The sequence below is a fragment of the Solea senegalensis genome, linkage group LG20 (genome assembly GCF_019176455.1).
Source record: "Solea senegalensis isolate Sse05_10M linkage group LG20, IFAPA_SoseM_1, whole genome shotgun sequence".
NCBI classification, from domain to species: domain Eukaryota; kingdom Metazoa; phylum Chordata; class Actinopteri; order Pleuronectiformes; family Soleidae; genus Solea; species Solea senegalensis.
The window spans coordinates 9,504,567-9,528,017 of NC_058039.1; the positions used below are offsets into that span (position 1 = coordinate 9,504,567).

General features: G+C 42.8%; 2 protein-coding genes across 2 annotated transcripts; one reads left to right on the forward strand and one right to left on the reverse strand.

Annotated features, from left to right (window-relative positions):
- The first annotated feature begins 1,813 nt into the window (after positions 1 to 1,813).
- On the forward strand, positions 1,814 to 3,911 carry sp8a (sp8 transcription factor a). The gene is made up of 2 exons (XM_044052084.1): positions 1,814 to 2,038; positions 2,495 to 3,911. Exons 1-2 carry the CDS (start codon positions 2,018 to 2,020, stop codon positions 3,734 to 3,736), a joined length of 1,263 nt encoding a protein of 420 aa, XP_043908019.1. The 5' UTR covers positions 1,814 to 2,017; the 3' UTR covers positions 3,737 to 3,911.
- A 1,028-nt stretch (positions 3,912 to 4,939) lies between these two features.
- Positions 4,940 to 23,130, reverse strand: itgb8 (integrin, beta 8). The gene is made up of 16 exons (XM_044052822.1): positions 22,288 to 23,130; positions 21,336 to 21,421; positions 19,584 to 19,755; positions 19,393 to 19,499; positions 18,602 to 18,741; positions 17,762 to 17,927; positions 15,863 to 16,021; positions 15,542 to 15,637; positions 14,612 to 14,704; positions 13,473 to 13,613; positions 11,023 to 11,434; positions 10,689 to 10,911; positions 10,472 to 10,575; positions 9,896 to 10,012; positions 7,760 to 7,923; positions 4,940 to 6,703 (listed from the first exon to the last, which is right to left on the reverse strand). Exons 1-16 carry the CDS (start codon positions 22,367 to 22,369, stop codon positions 6,575 to 6,577), a joined length of 2,391 nt encoding a protein of 796 aa, XP_043908757.1. The 5' UTR covers positions 22,370 to 23,130; the 3' UTR covers positions 4,940 to 6,574.
- Between the last annotated feature and the right edge of the window lie 321 nt (positions 23,131 to 23,451).

The window sequence follows — 23,451 nt, forward strand, 5'->3', positions numbered from 1 at the left end:
TCACTGTGCTCCCTGCTCCACCAACAAAAGAGGAGATGAGGGAAAACAGCAAGGAGAAGTAAAATACTTCACCCATCCCTCTTTTAGAAAGGAGCCAGATCTTTATTTCACCCCTTTCTTTCTGCTTTATTCTGTCTCACTGCCCACAGTGTGATCGGAAAGCACACAACAAACCTTTTTGTCGATGTTCGATGGCGCGCAATAATGTGGTCATTATCATCGCTAAAGGAACAGGTTGGGGCTCAGACAGGGTTTCAGTGGGGGCCTGTAAAGCACACACACATACACACTTTCAGTGTGGGAAAAGAATGCCTCTAAAACAGGGACAGCTGTTTGGGTGGCTTGTGAGGATTGGGATCAGGTTAAAGGGATGATGGCCTACTGTAAACTCCACCTGTGCATTAATGCCTGAGGCTGTGCGGGGAAACTGTGTGATGTTGTCCTGTACACTCAGATGAGTGTGTATAGGTGTGTGTGTGTGTGTGTGTGGGGGGGGGGGCTTCCAAAAATGAAACCACTAACACAATACTTATCATTGTGCCTCTTTAGACCAAACAGGAGAGAAGGTGTTGGCCTACAAAGCTGAACGCATTAACTACAAAGCAATAAAGTTGAGTGGAAGAGTTTTAAAGTTGTAAACAAAAAGAAAAAAAGACTTAGAGAGTCAAACTCACCAAAATGAATCGTGCACACTATCAATCACAGGGGCCAGGATGTGTGATTAACTTTTCCGTTTGTGTGTGTCAGCTTTTTTTATTCCAGCTGCAGAATGAGAGAGATTGGGGGGAAGCAGGCGTGGAAGCAGTTAAAACCAAATAAATGATGGAAACTGATTAAATCCTTCCTGTTTTATTAAATTTGAATTTCAAATCAAAGGCTCATTGTGCAGCTTTGGGTCATTATATTGGTATATAACCACCCACGACTCTGTAATGGGATTAGGCCTCTGACAGTATTTACCACTCTGAACTCAGTTTACAGCGTTTTTCCTCACAGATTGTTGTCAGAGGCTCTGCTGGGTGATGCTTTTACAAAGTTGAGAGAAAGGAAAGGCAGGCGTCTTTTTTTTAAAGACAACACGTTTTTCAATTGAATGAGATTAAATTGAGGAGGCAGAGGTGTTAGTTTCCTCCCTTTCCTCCCCCAGGGATGACTGGATACGCCCCAGGGACAGGATGGGACGGACTGGGCCTGCCTCTCATTCATCACATCAGCCACTCCCTTTGCATGGCTTCACAACAGGCTGCAGCTTAAACAACTGTGTTGTTTTGACATAAGCCGAATTGTTTTAAAACTTTCTAGACTGTAAGTCTGCCCCTGCCCAGGAAGTGATGTTAATGTATGTGTTGATAAAGTTGCATCAATCTGCATAGGGATGACGGAAATTACAATCTGTTACATTTACATGTGGATATTTTTATTTTAAAAATATCATAAAAATCCAACTTTTTGCTGTTGTTATATTTTTGTTGCCTTGGTTCAACTACAATGACATGTTTTCCCACAATGTATGATTGTATTGGATCTGGTTCTCTGAGGTTTTGTGCTCCTAAAATATATTGTCCACATATAAAGTAAATTATAAAATAATTAAATACCCTTTTTTTCTGAATGTAAGAGAAACAACATTTCAGGGCATGTTGGAAGGAACTATGGTTATTGGTCCATTTTCCTGATCAGCAGGTCTGGTCATTGTGCCTTATCTCTTACTTGCTTCTTGGAACGCGACCCTCGCGAGACTTTTTCTCTTTTTAAATTTACGACTATCTCAAGCCCAAATGTTCACAGAAAAGACTTTGCTGACCTGTGATTGGTCCTCGTGTCATCAGCGGCACTTCAAAGCCGCAAGGAAACTACAACTACTACAGGAGCCAGAGAGGAAACAGACACACACACACACACACTCATCCTCACAGACGGAGTCAAATATATACACTCACTTTCTTTGTCGCGCACACGCGCACTCAACAACCACACACACACACACACACCTCAGCCGAGGAAAGCAAAGTACAGCATGGCTGCTGCACTACTAAGGGTGAGTTTACATCACTACTTTTCTCTTTAATAAGAAATTGTTACCTTTATTTGCTTCTAACACCCTAATGTTTGCACTCGTGCTTGAGGCTTTGCTGCATTTTACCTCCACAACGTCACGACAGTAACAATATGATGTATAATTTTACAATTATGAATAGTCAGTATACAAATATTAGCTGTCATACTCCATCTAATATTCAGTAAAGCGTTTTTAAAGTGGATTAAGTTGAGTGTATAGATGTGTAAAAGTTGCCACAGGTCTGTGCCTCGATTCAAGTCGCACTGTTTGTAAATGTTAAATCACGTTTTATTCTTGGAGTCCATCGTTTTACGCAGAGTATGTAGCCAACACATTTGCGTTTGCAGGATACGATTGTGCGTAATTACGCACACGCCGCCGCGTTAAGCCAGGACTGCAAAGTGACAGGTCTCCCCGTGTGTTTGTTCTCCTCAGGAGGAGCCTCGGCTGGGCAGCACCCCGCTGGCCATGTTAGCCGCCACCTGCAGCAGAATCGGTGATCCCGGTCCTTCGTGTTCCCCTGCTCTTTCCGATGGAGCCCATCAGGGTTTCGCCAAGGGCTTTCACGCGTGGAGAGGGGCCGCCCCGGGCAACAGCGGCCTCGGTGTGTGCCTCTCACCGCTCGAGGTTCCCTCTGGCACCCCGAGTAGTAACGGAACCAGACTGACCGAGACCTCGAGCGCTTTTTCTGTCACCACTGCCAACTCACACTTTGGGAATGATGTTTCGATGTACCAGACAGCTGTGTCATCGTCAGACAACAACTTTTCGGATCCTACACACGCACAGCGCTCCGTGTTTCTCACCAAATACTCGCCCTCGATGGAAGGCATTGCTGGGATTTACCCGAGGGTGCACGCGCATCCCTACGAGTCCTGGTTCAAATCCGGAGGTGAGGTCACTAACGCTTCTTCTTCTTGGTGGGACATGGGCACCAGCTGGGTGGACGCACAGAGCCCGGCCGGGTTACCTTCACCTCTGAGCGGCTACAGCCCTGGTTACAGCTCCGCCTTCGGCTCCGGTGCTTCTCATCACCTGCTCCCCACTACGCAGCACCTGTTTGACGGATTCAGACAGCCTCTCCCGACTCCCTACAAAGAGTCCACGACGACGGGTACACCTGCGCTCACAGGAACACCCGTCGTGTCTGTGCCCACATCCTCCCGCTCATCATCACGGCGCTATTCCGGCAGAGCCACGTGTGATTGCCCGAACTGTCAGGAGGCGGACAGCCTCGGTCAGGGCGGCTCGAGCCCGCGGCGGAGGGCCCTGCACAACTGCCATATCCCCGGTTGTGGTAAAGTCTACGGAAAGACCTCTCACCTGAAGGCGCACCTGCGCTGGCACACCGGGGAGAGGCCGTTTGTCTGCAACTGGCTCTTCTGCGGGAAACGTTTCACGCGCTCCGACGAGTTGCAGCGACATTTGCGCACGCACACCGGGGAGAAGCGTTTCGAATGCTCGGTGTGCCATAAAAGGTTCATGCGCTCCGATCACCTCAGCAAGCACTCGAGGACGCACGGCGCCGAGGGCTCCGAGGACGGCGGGGACCCGGGGCTCTGTAAAGGAACCAGCGACACTGACAACAGCCTCTCCGGTAGTCCGAGTCAGTCTCCCGGGCTGCACGTGCGTGAGACTGTCCAAACCAGCAGCGAGGCGCAGAGAGCCGTGGAGTAAATAACAAAGATACACGAAAAACAAAGCAATACGTGAACATTCGATAACACGGAATAACAAGTGTAATTTCCTGAAAAATGGCACTTTATCATGAACTTCAGCTGTGGATGAACCGTGTCCTTACCTCAAATATGTTATTTGTAGCTTTCTTTAAAAATAAAAATCTACTTTGCAGTTTATCAAACTTGTTTTATTTGGAGATTTGTTATGCGTGATTTATTTTATTTAACTTGGAAAAATTAAATTAAACAAGTAACCTGTTACTTAATTGACCTATTCTGTTCTCATTCGTCACAACTTATATTTATATACAAAATAATCAATTATTTTCTCAATTAATCTGTCGGTTATTTTCTCGATTAATCGTTTGGTCCATAAAATACCAAAATGATTCACTTTTAATGATTTCTTTGTTATCCAGAGCAAAGAAATGAAAACAATATTCACATTTAAGAAGCTTAAACAATCAGCAATTTTGTTTTAATCATGAGAAAAGCTTCAAACCGATTAATTGATTATCAAAGTAGTTGATTGATTAATTTAGTAATGACTATTAATATATTCAGTGACTAACCCTAGGTCTGAATGTATCAACCAAACAGAGCAGTTGTATTAGAGTTTAAATCATATTGTTGGGCCTCTATGGGTTTATGATTTCCCCAAAGCATTGTTTTAGTTTAAGTATGTTTTTTGAGAATAAATGTTTTATTTGATTGATTACATGGAACGATACTCTTAACAATCACATCCTATTTGAGAGGTTTTCTATTTGTTCAGCCGTTTCTAGAAGAGTTTGCTGTTGGGATTTGTGTATAAACATTATAGAACTTATAACTTCAAGATAATGAAATTGTTGTTCTGCCTCGTGGTGGTGATTAATAATAATATGAACTGTTTTTTTGTTTTGTTTTTTTAACACAGTTTAACAGATTTAAGTGACCCCTGGACGTGTACATACGTGCATCTCATTTGCCTTGGTGTACATCGCCACCTGGTGTTCAGTTTGTACATTTAACTGTGTCATGGTTACCATGGGTGCTCAAATCCAAACATGGACGCACGTGGGGAAATTCAAACATCAACAAATACCTTTAAAATCACTTAAACGTAAAACGTTGATTATGTGCATGGACGTCTTGACCTAAATAATAGAGGTTATACATAATACATTTAAAACAGATTTAAGCCACAAAACTCAGTTAATCAGTTTTTAAAAAAATCTTGAACATTTTTATTGTTATGAAATAATTCATACTACACAACAGGTCACATTATTTGACAGTAAAAACTACACAGAAAAAGTGCTGTTGCTATCCCGTACCAATCGCCCCCTGTACAACATGAGATGATTATAACCTTATTGCTTAATTATTCTCGTGGGTTAGGAACAGGAACCCCCGCCATACTACCCCTTATTACTCAAGTAGCATCATCATAAAATAGCGCAATTAACATATCAGAATAAAAGAAGAAAAATGAAATCTCAATAAATAACAATTAGTGTTCAGCTTTTGCCATAAACAACTTCATGTTAAATAAAAAAACAACAACAACAATATAAAAGAAGCAGGATTGGATAAGCAAAAGTCTCTCAAGGTGCCATGCGAGTGGCATTCTGGATCCAGAGGATCTAGTGCACGCGTTATGTGAGGGGAGTTAGTTAAATCCACCTCTGACCTTTGTACCTTTAGAAGAACTGGTTTGTACCTTTGCCAAGAAGCTGGCGTCAGTGTCTAAACATGCCAGTTTATCTACAGTTGTGGAAAGTTATGGCTCTGGGATGATCAGCAGATGCATGCGCACTCAGGCGTGTCTCTATCACAGAGGTCACAAGTTCAGGCATTGGATGGCACAGTTGCAATCACTATGTCTGTGTTTCACAGGATATGGATTTACAGTCCATGGTTATTCCAGTGTTGTGTTTTTTTTGCCTCATACGCGTCAAACACTCAATGCCTTGTAATGCCCAACGAATTTAGACCCCACCGCTCCACCATTACCTCTCCTGCCCCCAGAGACCTCACAGTTTTCAGTAGTATGATGCAAAACAGGTGTTGTCGTGCAACGTCTAAGCAGACAATCACATGAAACTATACTCCTCACACAATGATAGAAAAATGAAATAAAATGACACTCGTTTTCAACACAGTTGATCACTTGACAAAAACAAATGTTAGAAAAATAGAAACACTAAGACCAGGTATGCCACAAGTGACTAATGAAGGAATCAAAGTCGAGAGCAATCAGGAGTCAATCGTGTGCTTATCCTAAGTCAATAGTGCTGAGGTCAGTCATGAAGACACTGTTATATTATTTGGAGGTATATTTCATACCCAAAGCTGGCCACAAGGGGGCAGACTAAAACAAGAAGACAGTGCAGTTCTTGCTGGGAATGTAGTGACCTAAAAACATGTAGTGTCATTATAATAAATAGAAAGCCTGCATCTGATGGCACAGTACACACATGTGCACACACATGCACTCACTTACAAAGAGGACCATAAGTTAGAGCAGTGATTGTGGTTCATGGTTTAAAAAAAACACAAAACAAAGCAAAAACAAGGAGCGATGACCCTTTAGACAGCGTGAGAAGAGATCCGTGACTGTGCTCTTACTTTCATCTCAGTCTGCAGGATACTGGCCACACAAGTCACCACTCAGCGAGAGTTTGTTCAGTCAGTTCACTTTATACATGTCAGTCAATGGAGGTTTCATAGTGTAGTTACACCTACAGCCGGCTGAAGTTTTGTGAGGGAGACAGAAAGAAGCGTTCTGGTCCAAATCTCATTCTACACGTTTCTGCTGACTTCCCCTCTGACCTTGACCACTGACCTCTGCCTAGAACTGCCAGGGGTCACCAAGGGACATTTTGGTAACCTGAATCTGCATCTCCACAGGGTGGTCAGGTAGCTGGTCCCTGCGGTAGGTGACTGTCTTCTCAGTAGTTGTCGGAATGTACGACAGGTCCTGAAGAGTGAAAGAAATAAGCTGTTAGTAAAACACACACTGGCATAGGTCATTTATAAAGAATGGACATATTCTGCCAGCTGACAGGACAACCCGGAAGTAAAAGTATATTGAATAGCAAATGGAGGTCTATGGGAAAGTTAACCTAATTCTCACTTGTAAACATTTTCCTGAGGAATTAAGGTTCTCAATCTCTACTTTCAGGTCTCCTTCACTAGAACTTCACTTCTGTGATGTTCCCTTTTAGAGGGAAGTAGATGAGAAAGCACGGCACATATACAGCAAGTGGACACCAGTGTGATTGACAGCTAGTTTCATCCAATAGGTGAATGGTTGCAGCACCATACTTTATCGTCTATTGAATGGCAACTTCATTTATTTAAGAAGACCTGATACTAGCGAATGAGATTCTTAACTCCTTAGGAAAATGTTTACTGATGTAATAAATCACATGAGAAGTAGACACACTTTCCCATAGACTCCCATTCATCAGGGAAATGTTATAAATGAGAGTGAGAATTAAGATAATTTCCCCATAGACTTTCATTTCATGTGGTCGCTATTACATATTAAACGGAAGGACTGCGTCCAATTTAATATGCAGTCTATGGGTTTTAAAGGTTGTTGATAATAACCATTTGTCACATTATTTAATCTACGACTGATGAAAACAAAAAGTGGTGGATGATCTGCAGTAGATGATGACCAATAACTGAGGTCTTTCAAAAACATTTCAGAAACCATTCAGACAGGTTTCAAGCACACATATCTATCCAGAAAATTATTCAATATTTCCCCCTTCCTCAAAGGTGCTCTACGTCATTGTAAGATCACACACGTGGATGCTGCACATGGAGACCTGGGAGTTGAGAGGAAATGTAAAATACAGCTGTACCTCAAACAGCAGGCTCCCATTTCTCTGTCCAGTTTCTTGAGGACAGTTCATTTTCAAACACAACTAACTATTTAAGAGAATGACAAGGTCCCTGGAGATGTTCCAGGGCTTCCAAAGACGTCACCCACTAATTTAAAAACCAGAGTCTCTAGAGGGCTAACCTTTCCAGTGCAGTGATAAACTACAACCTCGGTAGCGCCCCCTGGTGACCAGAGATTTCTCTGTAGAAGCAATCGCAGCATGGCCACCACCACCAGACCGCACAGCACCGTCAGAGCACATACAGTGAGGAATGTTCCAATCAACCGGCCACTGCTGGTGCACTCTGTGGAGACACACAAAGACACACAAAGACACACACACACATGTGAGGCTTCACTGTGGAGAACTGGTATGACACTGTCATGAGATCATGAGGAATCAAACAAAACACACACAAACACGCACGCACTCATACACGTACATTCTTCTACACACTTTTAAATAAGCATGACCATGTGAAATCCAAGCGTACAGTTGATGCAGAGATTCCTCAAGGCCCACTCCACAGACAAATATATCAAAGCACTTTAAGATATAAGTCAAGTTTTAATGCTCAGACAAATCTGTTCTCATTTTCTTAAAATAGCCTCTCTTCTCTTAGGGCCTAAAACACAAATTGGGCCACAAAAATACCGACATAAGGAGCAGCAGCAGCTGCAGTGGTGTTCAGAAATATAAGTAAAAGTGCATAGATATGCCAACTGAAAGATATAAAACTGTTTACAACAAAGGTCTAATGCAGGCTGAAAGAAAAACAAAGCTGTAGGTGTCTTTGTTTTGTTTGACTTTGTAAGGAGTGTTTTAGTGTACTGTGTACTGATTATGTTTTATATTTATCTTTATCTAATATTTAATTAATGTTATGTATTTTAATTTGAGTATATTATGTATTTTTAGCATGTACTTCTAGTGTATTATAGTGTCGTTTTGGCGTGTTGATCATTTATATGTTATGTTTATACAATACAATTTTATTCTAATTCTCATCTAATATAGCTAATATTAAGTCTTGTCTAAAGTACCCTAAAATGCTTGAGTCAAAGTACTTATTTCAAATACTACTACTTTCTTACCAGAAAATGACTTTGGTAGAAGTTTAAGTCACTTTTTATAATATTGCTTGAGTAAAAGTCTTAAAGTATATGACTATATACAATATCCTGTACATAAGTACAAAAAGTCATTTTATGATATAAAATGTACTTACATCTTAGAAGTAAAGTGAGGAGTTAGGATTGAGCCATGGTGGCTCAGTGGTAGGGCGAGTTGTCTTTCGACTAAAAAGGTTGTGGCTTCAATTCCTGGCTCTGCTAGTTTATATGTGTCCTTGAGCCACTTGAAGTGTGTGAATGGCAAAACTGTACTGTAGAGCAGTTAATCAAGACTAGAAAAGCTCTATATAAATACAGACCATTACCAACTCTTCTTCTTCTGATTTTATTTGGTAGTAACAAGTAACAAGGATAGCTAGAGGAAATGTAGTGGAGTAAAAGTAAAGGTTGCTAGAAATATAAATAACAAAGTAAAGTACAGAAACGTTATTTTGTGCTTAAGTACAGAACACTACTAAAAGGTCATAACGATATTCCAACAATCCAAAAGTAGCATTTATATTTAGAAACATTCGCCGCAATCACTAGAGTTGACATGATACATTTGAGGTGCTCATGAGATGATGAATGTGACACAAAATTATACTGCATTAGCGCTCTGCTGCTGCTGCTGCTGCTGCTGCTGCTGCTGCTGCTGCAATGCTAGTGGTGCTGCACTGAATAATCAGCAGGCTGTTCATCTGCTGTGTCGAGCATGTGTGGATGACGGGCTCATCAGAGCCCAAACACCTCTCTTATTATGTAACGGGGTTAACATGGAGACCTGGCTCCTGCTGCACCCAGGAGGGGTGGGTGTGAGGAGGAAGTGAGAGAGTCCCATTGGTGTTGGGGGGGGGGGCGTAAGAGGGCTGAGGAGGGGGGGCCGGGACAATGAGCATAGCTGTTCCTAAAATTGGGAGGACGGAGATGAACTGTAACACTTGGTTGTGCAATAATATGTGTGAGTGTAAAAACCAGGGAATGTGTGTGTGTGTATGTTTTACAATGAAGGAAGTGAACTGGGGGGAAAAGGGAAATGTAAAATACAGCTGTAACACTGACTCGCTGACTTAAACACTCCAGGGTGTAGTAGTGCAGCAATGGCCACAACGGAAGTGACCTTAAATGAATGTGTGTGTGTGTGGATATAATACAATGTAATACCTGGTCTTGTGCTGATCTGAAGCTGGGTTTGGCCAGCGTGTGAGATGATTTGAAAGCGATAGCGACAGCTGTCGTTACTGATGTACATACACTGAATCCACATCTCCCCTGCTTGACCTTAACATGTCAATAGAAAGAGCGAAAGAGAGAGAGAGAGAGAGAGAGAGAGCGTTAAGACACCAAAAGCATGTGACACACATTCACAAAAGGTTCCAGTGTGTATGAATTAGTGACATCTAATGGTGAGACCACAGAAACTGGAGGCGTTTGTACCCAAGAATTGATGTAGTAATATATATTTTTTTCTCTTGCACTAAATAGGGGAATGTTGTTCCTCAGCTCACTTGCTATATCCTCATTTTCGGTACTTTTTCCAACACAGTGAAAAGCAGAAGTGGGCAGGATATTTCAGTCACTTCTATTTCTAAATGTCCTCTTTTATTCATTAAACCGTGGCTATCGCACTCCCCTGTATTTACCTTTCAACATGTTTCCATTCAGGTATTTTTTTTAATGCACAAATTGAGTATCAAAACAGCCTAAATAAAACACACCTATTATCTACAATGGCTTTACCTGAAACGTCATCTGTGTAGCCCACTAGTGGTGTACAGCTGTTGTTGCAGTGTCCCACCATGTTTTGTGTGAGGCCGTGTGACAAGTGGCAGCCCACACACTTCCTGGAAAAAAAACAAAACCAAAAGAGAGTCACCATCATTTACATCTAATATGTCTGTAGAAGCTACCAACATGCTTTGTGGTGGTGACAAAACAGAAAAAAACAGACAAGTACCAGTATGATTGGCAGGTGCTTTGGCAAGCAGGACATCTTTCACAGGCGTCTCCAGAGTATCGGAGGTCGTCACACACGCATTTGCCACACGTACATCTTCCCCGCCCGCTGCACAACAAGCCATTGGCCGAGTGGCAGGTTGTTTTGGACGTGGGACAACCACAGCTCTCCCCTGTCCAGCCATCCTCGCACACACAGTCGCCTGACACGCACACACCTCGTCCTGAGAAAGACAGAAATGGAGACAGAGGTGATTAAAAAAGTTGCAGACTACAAAATGACATACTGTATATCCGTGTCTTTTTTTTTTCATTTTATAGTGCGTGTCCCTTACCCGCGCAAAGAACACCGCCTTCATACGGGCAGGAGAAGCTGTCTCTCTCACAGTATTTCCCATATACTGTCCCGAGCCTGCTCTGTTCACACACACACCTCCCACAGACACACTCTCCCCGGCCACTGCAGTCCACATCAGAGCCTTCAGCTCTGCATTTCCAATTTGTTTCTCTGTTTGAGTCGTTGAGCAGTCCATGGTTGGGCTTCTGCTCCTGATCGCGGGTCCCTGTACACGTTGACTGGTTGTCATCGTGACAGCGCCTTGTTGGTCCACAGCCACAGCGACATTTGGAGCGAATCCTGACGACAGTAGATTCATTGTAACCCACAGGGCGCACCATCACTTTGACATCTTCGTCTTCACCATCATCAGGACAAGAGTGCAGGCCGACGGTGATATTAAAGTAAACCTGAGTGGAAAGATACGTAGTCTATGACACCATATACTGTATATATACTCTTTATGTAACGCAATATAGCTTCTCATTATTATTTATTACTAGTGTTACAAAGAAAATGCCAAACTGTACATAAGAAAATTGCACATAATACAGTATATTGACATATGTAAATACAAATGCAACTACGCAATTTTTGTGAATGCCAACAAAGCTCCTTGAAATAAGGAAAAAGGAGGAATCATTTTAGAATGACAACATGAGCATTTAGCTCAAAGCAGCTGTAGACTCACTATTACCGTAACGAAAGGATACAGAGATAACAGATCTTCACATGTAAGGCAAAAACAGGGCACATCAGATTAACAACCATTTCTTTTTTAACACCTTGCTGTTGCTTTAGAGACCCAGCGGATTGAGTATAAACTGCAACTGAAGTAATAACAGGAAATAATGACGTCAACATGTCTCATTGCATTCTTGAGTAAATTGTAGATAAGGCTTAAATTGTTGGATAAATCATTCTTCTCTGCATTTGGTTTCCTTGGAAAACAGTGTGTCTCAACGCTTTGAACAAAACAACTGGGTCTTTTGGTTGATTTTTATCACCATGCTGCTAAGTGTGTGCACTTTCTATAATTCACTTTAAAAGACCATTGATAAAGAGGCTGAACTTCACTCACTTTGTGCAATCGCCAAACTATGGAGCAGTGATTATGCAGCTTTGTTGACAATGAAAAGAGCCCTTACAGACTGAGTTTAGGCAGTGAACAGAATATAGTAAAAATTTACCAGATTTGCTCCTGAGTGGTGCAGAGAACTATGTGGGATTTTTCCTTTCATAGATTAATGGATCAGGCGATCGTGGCGAATGTTTTTAAATATAAATGTTCTATTTGTTTACATATTATCATATTGGGCAATGTAGGGATTTTAGGACAAGGGTCATGAAATCACATGAAAATGTTTTCGTCTTAATTACAACCCGTAATCCGCTATACGTGGATTATTAACCAAAGCTCTTCTGTCTCGTAAAGCTCTCAGCAAAGTCTGTGTGTTTTTATATGAGTCAGGGTAATCCAATAAATATCCACTGACATCTCTAAATTGGAAAATATTTGTGTAAAGGATTCTAATTAAACAATTAGCTAAATATTTACCCTGAGGGACAGATGTGTGCATTTTACATGCTTTTCATTCTTTGGTTTTTGATAATTGTGGCTGTGTTCATGTGTTCATATGGCATGAAATTTGGCAAGATTTTATTTGATATTGTTATTTCCAGCTCAGCTCCTACAGTCAGGCTAAAATACACAAATAAAGTGTTACACTCATACAGTTATGCCATTGAAACCCATTCAAACTGCAATTTTTAATCTCAGTAAAACATAATAGGGCCTTTCTGTATGGCGTTTGCATGTTCTCTCCGTGTGTACATGGGTTTTCTCTGGGTTCCCCGGTTTCAGTCCAAAAACCTGCAATATGAGATTAGGTCAATTGGACACTAAATTGACGTGTGTGTGAGAGTGAATGCTTGTTTGTCTCTATATGTGTCCCTGTGATAAATTGGCGATCTGTCCAGGGTGTGACCCCGCCTTTCGCCCTATGACAAATTTTTTTTTAAATAAATAGTATTTAATATCGCTAATTAGGTCAGATTTAAGTGAAAAAAAAATCAGCACAATGAAAGTAGAATATAGTAGTGTACAATATTTTTTAAAGCCTTGCTTTTAAAATGCACATTTTTGTCCTTAGTGGTATGAGTGTGAGTATTTGACACTGCAGAAAATATAATCATGCCAACAAAAAAAAAAAAATCAGGGTTGCTGCTAATCAAAACATGCACCATGACAACCATTTAAAGGCGTTTAAAAGGTTTAAATCTTTAAACATTAATTAGTATTTGACATCAATAGTTAGGTCATTAGCTCAATTAAAGTAGTATAATAATGCATAATATTTTTTATAGCTTGCTTTTAAAAAAGCACATTTTTTTTGTGTTTAGTGATACAAGCCCTAAGCTTTGTGTACTAAATGTTTGTGTCTTTACCATCTGGTCGGGCTGCACCCCTGAGCAGCTCTGTCCTTTAGCAGTGGATCCGTCAGGACAGAGGGGAGACACAGTCACCCAATACCTGCTGGCTGCCCTGTCCTCCACTGACACCGCTACCGCTACCTCTGATAACAGCCTCTGGGTGGAGAAGGTGCAGCAAATGTTACTACCTGAAGCTTAAAATCCAGTGTAGTGTGCCAGCAATAAAAGACTGTCAAGTGTACATGGGTCATAGAGCAGGGAGAACAATGACAATTCAAATTTTGATGAACATAATCTGTGACAGCGAGACCGAGAGAAAGAAAGTGTGATTAATTAAAGTTGTCACATTTTCCCCACAAAGACCACATTGTCAAACGTTATTTCTGACACACAAGGGGGGTTATGGGAAAAAGGAGGTGGGGCAAAAATAGCATCTTTGTTTTCATCCACGATTAGGACACATGGTTTCCGAGGGGATCTGATAGCTATTATAATGGAAGCTTCTGTTCAGGCCCAGTGTATGTGTGTGTGTGTGTGTGCGTGCACATGTACTAGGATTTGGCAGAATCTCAGAGCAAACAATGGAGCGCTGTGCCTGAGGCAAGATTATAGCCCACACTGCTGCCAGCTGAACAAACGCCTAGTCTCCCTCTTCTCTCTCTCACACACATTCATACGCACATTCACCCATGCACAGAAGGCCTAACCCCTCCTTTACCTCCTGTTCTCGTTTGTGTTTTCTGTATCTTTAGGGCTTCAGCGACTGAAAACTTCTTCCATCATCTATTTTCCCGACTTCAGACTTTCACTGTTACAAGTGACTTTTGTCATTCAAGAATATAAACCTGAAGCATTTTCACAAACAAGCTGCAGAATCACTGACTCTGACTCCTTTCATGCTTACAGGAATGTGCTGTTGGTCAGCCTACATGATCACACAGGGACCAAAGAAAACTGAGTTCATGCTGACTCAGCAGATCGGCAGACTAATGCCTCAACAACGTTATGAACTCAGACTGCGTGGGTTCATGAATTCATCACATGCTGTGCTTCTGTAATCCCCCCCCCCAAACAATTGACTTGTCCCTCTCCTGCTCTTTCTTGAACTCTGAGATACCTCAAGATGCAAAGCTAGAAAATGTAGTGCTCTGTACCTTGTATGCATCCACCACCAGCTCTATTATGTTTGGAGCCTGGAAGAGGCCTAACTTTCCCAGGTAGGCACCAGGTATCAAGCGCACCAACTCCTAGAAAAGGGAAACCAGCAGATAAGAAATTGTACACCTGTGCCAAAGGTTATTTGGTCAATATAATTTCTTATCACAGCCATTCTGCCAAAGTGCAGCAACAGCAGTAGAATTAATGACTGTGATGTGAGCAATTGAACATTTTACTGGCTGGAAGAAAACCAACAAATCGATGGAGGCCACATATATAGATTGTACAAAAAGTCAGAAGTGGTCTTCCCGTTGCACAACAAAGAAGTCTGTTTAGAAGCCTAAAGATTTGCAAATTTGTCCGATGCCCTAGGCAAAGGATGTGGATTTGTGTTTATAAGCAGCTGTATACAGAGGTGGAAAGTAATGAATTACATTTACTTGTGTTTGTGTAACTGAGTAGCTTTTTTGTGTACTTTACTAAGTAAGTTTTTTTTTGGAAGTACTGTACTTTGCTACATTTTAAATCACATCCATTAAACTTTGGCAGTTAATGATTAGGACCGGGTGAACCCCAACCTTGAAAGTAACTAAGTAACTTTACTCTGAGTAAATTTTATACAAGCTACTTTTTTACTTGTACTTCAGTAAAATGTTATCGAAATAGTGGAACTCTTTTTGTGTTTTTGTGGCATAGAAGAAGACCTAAAACTAGCAATTAAGGTCATTAACTCACAAGGAAAATGGTTATTGATGTTATAAATCAGGAGAGAAAATGAGCCTCTACTTCTCGAGGCTCATTTTCCTAAAGACTTCCACTGAAATTGAATTCTTTTTGCAACCCCCTGGTGGATTATTGGAAGACCTTCACTCTATGGCCACGTAAAATAGTGTCCCTGTTAAAAATGTAGGTGTGTGCTATATTACCTCGTACCACTGGTACTGCTGCTTCTCCACAGCAAAGATGGAGTAGATATGGTTTTCAAGCAGCTTATTGGACAACTGGCCCACACTGGGATAGTCCTGAGAAAGCAAAACCAACAAACTTAATGACAAACGAAGTGGTGAAGCACTTTTAAAAACAAGGATCTGCACCCTCTTATTCATCAAACTTACTTTAGAAATGTACATGGATTGGGTGAGCTTTAACATTTTCGCCTTCTTCACTGCACACATACGTGGTGTCTACACATCATCTACTCTTCATCCTCAGTTATGCCTCCGTGAGCTCATCTTCCCTCCACTCACCATGCCGGTGCTCCCTGTGTAGACGTTGTTCTCCAGGTGACACAGGCCATCGTGCGGTGTGACAATCCCCGCCAGCCGGCTGTCCAGGGCCAAGTGAGATGGTTGGTCAGTCATCAGGAGCAACAGGCGCTTGGCCTCCGGTCGCCAACCCACCACCCCCTACGAAACAAAGACATCAATGGCATGTCATATTATTCATTTGCATTTTCCTGACCATGACGCCAGGAGCATATAACCATGGTGAATGTTTTTTTTCATATCCAAGGAATTAATATAATGTGTCACTACAGGTAGAAATAGATTTAAAGCAGGGGCCTCAAACTCCCAGCCCCCCCAGTGGAAGTCCTGTGGCCCTTCACTTATTTTAAAATTATAAAGAAAACTGGCCCAAACTGCCCAACAGTGAAAGATGTTTCTGTACATTCAACATTTAATTGTATACATATAAGCTTGTCTCGTTGTTTTAACTACAATTGTCTACATGTTATTTTGATTTAATGTTTTGATTTAATTTAATTTCTGTCTGTCTGGACTTTATTTTTAACTTGAGCGACCCCGGCCTCCTCCTGACGTTCACCGGCCCCCTGAGTTAAAAGGATATTTCAGCATTTTTCAAGTGTGGTTGTGCCAGAAATGAAGTCATCACTGATTATCCAGACCAGATTGTTAAAATCTGCCTTGCTGTTTGGAGCATATGTACTGTCTACATTGGGCTTATGTTGACTGCTGGCCTACTACTGCCTTGCAAACACATTTTTTTCTATTAACTCATATCACTCATTGCTACACTCACACAAGCAAATGTGGAAAATGCTGTTTGTGCATGCTTCATGCTTTAACATTTCACACATGTGGTAAACCCCCAAAAAAAACCTCAGCTCAATCAACCGTATGTACTCATCTGAGTTACATTAGCTCTCCTGGTGATCAGCTCTTTCTGTTATGCCAGATTAGAGTTAAAGTGTGATGACACTCTTGAATCAGCCAGAGCGTCTCCATCTTTATGTCTGTGCCTCCTCGTTGACACTGTGAGAAAAATGGGCCTGTGTGTGCATGTGTGTGTATTTAAGGAAACCCTGTGAGCTTATACTAAGTAGGCCTAACATAATGGAGAGTCTATTTCTAGACTCATGACCACTGCGGTGTTTCCCTGCCGGCTGGTTACTCAGGGCCCCCCCTGCACAGTGTGACTCACAGCCCTCCCGCAGCTATAGCATATGCAACAGTGACTGTGTCTGTGTGCGTCTGCCATTGCCAAACAGTGAAGTCATTAAATAGTGGGATTCCAGTCGCTCCATTAAACGCTGAGTCAGATTACCATCATTGTCCTAAAGCCAAAGTTTCTTTGACGACCATATTTGGGCTTAACTCACATTATTATACTATATAAAACAGAATGACCATTGGATGCAGAGAAAAAAAACTTAAAACAATATATAGGCCATAATAAAAACAATAATAATGATAATAAAAAAAATCAATTTATACACATACACTCGTGTACCTACATGCATTCATATCCCACACACACATCCAGTTGGCTGCGTTGTAATTGTATTCACATTCAAAACTTAAAATGATATGAGAAAGATATGGAAGGAGCGAGGTACACATGGTGGAGTAGTGGCTAGTGCAGTTGCCTTGTAGCAAAAAGGTCGGACCAATAATGTGGCCCCAACAAACTCTGCACAGACTTTAAAAGTTCATGGGTTTCCTCCAGGTACTCCCAAGACACACTTCCTCTCACCTTCTGATTTGCTAAACAGACAATCACATCCATCAATGAATCAATGATCATAAATCGTCAGTAAAGCCATCAACAGACCTCCTGTCGATGCCCACACGGGTCAACAGTGCACCACATACCACTGACACCCCAAATTCTGTGTTTATACACACCTCGCAGACCGCAGCTTGCAGCATAGCATCCAGCCCTCCCTCGGGTGTGTCCATGTTCCCCGAGATGCGCTGGCGTTTAATCACGCGTGTGAACTCGCTCATGTTTCCTGTCATGCTCAAGACATGGTGGAAGCCGTGGGCTGGACGGCAGCGGATCTCATAATCACTGGGAAGAGAGAAACAACAGCAACATAAAGATTTCCATTGCAGTATTCGGGAATGCAGAGCTGTAACACCAGAATAAGAAAAGAGGCCTGTATGTTCTATCAGCCTCAATATCTGTGCTATCAACCAAACTTGAACTTGTTTCGGTATCAGCGTTCAGTAGCTAAGGAGTTAATCGCCAGTGTGCATGCAGTATGCTGTACCGGAATCTGAACGTAATCATGATTGGCTGTCTCGAGGTGTGTTGGAAGTTAACGACCAGAAACAGAGCTAATTCCCCAAAGAGGAAGGCTGGACCTAACAAGTGTGTGTGTGTGGTGTTTTGAGAGGCTGGAGCTTGTTTAATGAATGAAGGTACTGTATACCAAGAAGAGAACGGAAAGATGCACTGCAAGGGGTCGACTGGACCTACTAAAACTAAATAATTTACATCATATCATTTAATCATAATGTATAAAGTAATCTTTTTGTTCAAATGAATTACAAAAAATGGTATTAAAAAAGTAATCAGGAAAATGTTTAATCAAAACGAGTTGTGACAACTCAAGGGGTTTAACAACAGCCCTCAAACATATGAGGACAACAGAAATCAGCTTGGCGCACAGTAAAGCAATCTTTTTGGTCTCATTAGAAAAAGAAATAACAATCAATAACCAAACCAAGTGTGCATCTTACCTGCAGGGATTGTTGATCTTGGAGGGATGGACATTAATGTAAGGGGAGACAGGTTTGTCCACGAACGAGCCAAAACCCATCCAAATGCCTGAGGAGTGCTCCATCATACGCAGAGACAGAGCTACACCGACGGTCTTCAGCTGGACCACAGAGAAGGATAAAACAAACTATGTGTGCAAGAGATTTCTCATTGAAAGTAAATACATTTGTTTCATCTCATGTCAAATGAAATGTTGTCATCTTATATTTACCACTGATCTACTGCTGAGCCATTGTATGTGTGTAGGTGTACAGGATCTTTAAGTAATCCACGTCATCCTCTCAAAAGCACTTAAAGGTGCTTAGTGCTAAACGTTTTGATGCAAACAAAGCCTGCTACATTCAAACTATTGTGAAATGAGTTCACACAATGCTGAATTAGCGCCACATGACTCACACTGCACACAGTGAGTGAAGCACAGCAGCTAAAACTGAAAGCCAGAGAAGCACCTATGAAAGGTTTTGGATTACTTAAGAGGTGGATAACCCTACTAAGAAAATAAACCTGGAAGATAAGTAGGGCTGTATCTCGCAATAAAATGACCATGATCTTCTGATATTAAAACATGTGCTCCACCAGCACAAAGAAAACCAAACACTCCCTACACAATTGCCTGGCTCTGTGCCTTTCCTGCACCACCTACAGTACCTAGAATCTAGGAGCTCTCATTTATCTCTGCATGTATCTAGGTCATAGATAAATGCTTAGACACTGCAAGTGTTTGGTAATTGTTCAGTCATTTGTCACCTACATGATCCAGGTTTTCTTGCATAGAAGCAGATACATCCACCAGGTAATACAGATCCACAGGGTACCGCTCCAGCTGCTTCACAGCCACTATGAAGCTGGCCTCTGCACCTGCACGGAACACAAAAACACTTCCCATGATGCTTTTGCTCCGCAGCCTTAAGAACACGTGCAAGTGGCCGTCCCTCACCCTACCTGGTCGGAGGGTGATGACGATGTCCCGCGGCGACACTTGCACACTGCTGATGTTGGTGTTGACCTCCACCTTGACCTCCGCCTGCTCCATGAACTCCGGTGCACAGCCTCTTCTGAGCAGGTTCGCCGGCAGGTCGCAGCGAGGGCCTGGCCACAACCCGTCTTGAAAGTTCTGGAGGTCACACGTTGGTAGGGAACATCTTTTAGCGCGTTGCATTTGGAGTGTTTGTTATGAAGACTTCATGTAACAAAATCAGTGCAAATGGAGCAACACAAGAGCAGCCGAGCAATTGCAGACGACTCTGTAGGATCACATTCCCTTGTCTTGAAGTGATGCATGTATACACACATACATACTCTTCTAAACCCACTAGTAAAGAAAAAAATCAAACAGAAAATTGTAATTGAGAGTGACTTTGCGGTGGCTCACTGTGGTTTCATTTTACAATTCTGTCATTTTAATGACGTTCATATTGATTGGGACTGTTATAGTTCCATCATGCAATTCTGAGGTTACTCATCAGGGACATTTCCTGTTGGTGTTCACTTATCTTTGTCCACACAGACACAGGCGAGGTTTGATGGTCCACTTCCTACAGACGGCCTTCTCTTGCAGTCACTAGATTGATCAGCACTGTGTTGATACAGCCCTGATACACTGTCGGCAGCCTAACTAACTGCCACAGTGAATTATTGACCTTTGTTGTTGCCTCAGTCTGTGAGTAAAAGACGACAACATGTTGTGGCCCTGGGTGATCGGCGCACATCCAGAGAACTATACTACATTTATCTTGTTTGTCATAACTCTATATGTCAGAAAGATTTACAGTGTCTTTCCAGACACAGTTTGACTCTTGAACCGGCGTGAAATGAAAGCGCCAGGAGGTGAATGTGTGTATTGAAGAGCTCTGTGCCTGCTCTGTGTGTGTGAGCGGAGAGAGAGAGAGAGAGAGAGAGAGAGTTGGTGTCTGAATACTTTCACACACCAGTGAGCACCGCTCTGCTTAATGATGTCAGATAAGGTTAGGGTTGAAGGGGTGGGAAAGCACCTGAGGTCTGTAAAATCTGTAAACACATACGTGTTGGCAGTTCAGTGTGTGTGTCTGTGTGTGTGTGTGTGTGTGTGTGTGTGGGGTAAGACTGGTTTAAGGCTTTTCTCAAAGGACACCCAGACAGCAGACACACATACATATGGGGCGGGTGGAAATATTCACTCGCTCACACACACACAGAGTTTGGGGAAGGCCACTAAAGTCAAAAGCACACATTATATTCACATTTACAGGCAGCATCAAAGCTGTGTGTTGTCTGAGGAATGCCGCTGAATGTCTGCCACATTCCCATTTTTGTTTCTCTCTCTCTACACACACTCACGCACATTTACAGCTATTCTTATAAGACACTGCATTCATTTGAACGGCCTAAATAAAGAATGATCCCTAACCAGTTAATGCCTAACCATAATCTTGACCTAACTACAATTCCAAACTTAAACAGCTCCACAGAAATGAGGTTCTGGGCACTGGATAGTTGGTAGAGCAGTAGCCCGTGTTTGATGTGACCTTTACTGCGTGTCTTGCGGTAAAAAAAGCAAAAAAAAGCCACAAAAAAAAGGTTCTGCTTCATCAGGACCAGGTTTTGGTCTCCAAAAGGACTACTAATCCTGACAAGGTCAGTATTTATGCCAGAAAAAAGCCCCTAAAGGGATTACAAATGCAAGTACAACACATACACATTTACACAGTCCCCTACCTCCATGAAGCACCAGGCACACTGTGTTCCACCTCTGAGGCACTCTGTACAAGACGTGACACTAGAAGACCGACACACACTGTCACCTGCAGACAAGGAGAGGAGTAAAAACGAGACAGGGCCGAGGAGAAGAGAAGAATTGTGATTAGCATATGAAAAGATGTGAGTGTCAACACTCATTAGCCACGCAACCATTTAGAGGTCTCCTACACCCTTCTGATGATAGAAGCACAACGTTGCATCTCAGATGAGTCTCATTCAGAAACTGCCAGTCAGATATGTAGTGGAGAAGCTGGGGGAGTGTGGGAACAGGTGCTTGAGACGTTGGAGTGGTGAAGTGGATCATTCCACTTCACATCCACAACCTCATGCACACTATAAGGTGAATTAATGAATGTTGGGAAAAAATGAATTGTCAACTTTTACAATGTGACAAATGGCACATGATTCGCATCAGGCTTATTGATGGGGATAATGGGTTCTCTGTAGGGATTTATGAGCTGAAATCCAATTTTTAAGCGCTGGTTGTGAGCAACAGGAATGTAGGACAGAGAAAGGCTCCGGGTTCTAGTATCATTAACAACCCACTAATAAGCAGCTCTGGCCCACTTAGCACTCATGGCCTCTCAGAGAAACCCCTGAATACTAAAGCATTCAACTTCTAATTAGAGGTGATCAATACATGCTAAAAAAAAAAGTTAATGTCACAGGTTAAAATAAACATGCCTTCATTCAAAGATCAATATCTCCCTAAAAACATGTAACACAGTGTGGGAATTATTAAGGATCCGCATAAGTACCAAACAGTGGGACCATCTCATGACAAACTATCGTTTCTCTTGCAGATGGAGAGCGGGAGCACAGATGAGGATGATGCGCCGTGACAGAGAGGATGCGGGATAACTGCTGAGATGTGATGGAGACTAATTGGCCCTAATGAGCCGTCACTCACCGGCATGAGAGGCTTCTGTGCAGACAACCACCAACAGGAGATACAGGGGGACGCTGCCGTGTGTGCGGAGCCAGGAAGTCATATTATTGTATCCAACACCGAGAGGGACGAGCCAAGGCGAAGCAGCGAGGAAGAGGCTCAGGAGCTGAGGCAGCTACTGGACATGAACCGGCGGAGACCGGGTGCTGAGCGTCCGCCGCTGAGCGAACAATAGCCGGGAGTGCCAAATCGAGCCGCGGGGCATTGTCGTTCATCCAATAACCTTCTAATCCCGGGGAGGTTTTAACATTCCCGGGTCAAATCAGCTTACAAGCGCGCTCCCCCCGTGGACCAGAAGAGAGAAGAGATGAAGCAATCGGTACAGTGCGGCGTTAATAGCGGATGCGGCGCGAGTCCCTCCATCTACTTCCCTCCAGCCGCAGGTGTGCGACGTGTCTCCGCGCGCTACCACGACGGACCCCGTGTCACAGGTGCTGGTCACGTCTTCATCCCCGGGACAGAGCCGAGTCGAACCGAGCCGAGCCAAACTGAGCTACACACATGGGCACCGCGCTGCGCTCAGCCGGTGCGCATCAACATGCCGACTGAACATCCCACAGCAGAGGAGTAGCGGCAGCAGTGTTCTCACCGCTGTAGCGAGTGATTCAGTTAGACAGCGTCATGGCAACCACGCTGTATCAGAGCGGGGGAGAGCGCGTGTGAGTTTTAGAGAGGGAGGGAGGAGAGACAAATAAGGAGAGAGAGGAGAAAGACGCGTTTGAAGGAGTTGCGGTGGGTGGATTCCGACGAGTGAACCTTTGCCTTGAATTGAGCACTGATGTTTATATTGTGTCTTCAGGGAGCAAAGGGAGGTGCTCCTGTGTGTGTGTGTAAAGGAAAGCATGTGTAGATGGATGATGGGGTGAATGAGAAGAGAGGGGTGGGGGGGGTCAATAAAACCAGAGGTCTACAGAGAGGGTTCACAAGCTGGTGCTAAAGGAGGAGGAGGAGGGGGACTTGGGTGTCCATTGTGCACAGATTCCAATGACATGGAGTAACCTCGCCTCGCCGGCTGCTCCGCTGAGCAGGAGCCAAAAACTTACTAAACAGCTCAACATTGTAAGCTGGAGCAAAACAGAGACAAGCGAGGACAAAAAAAGGACACAATAGTCTCATCTTTGGCAT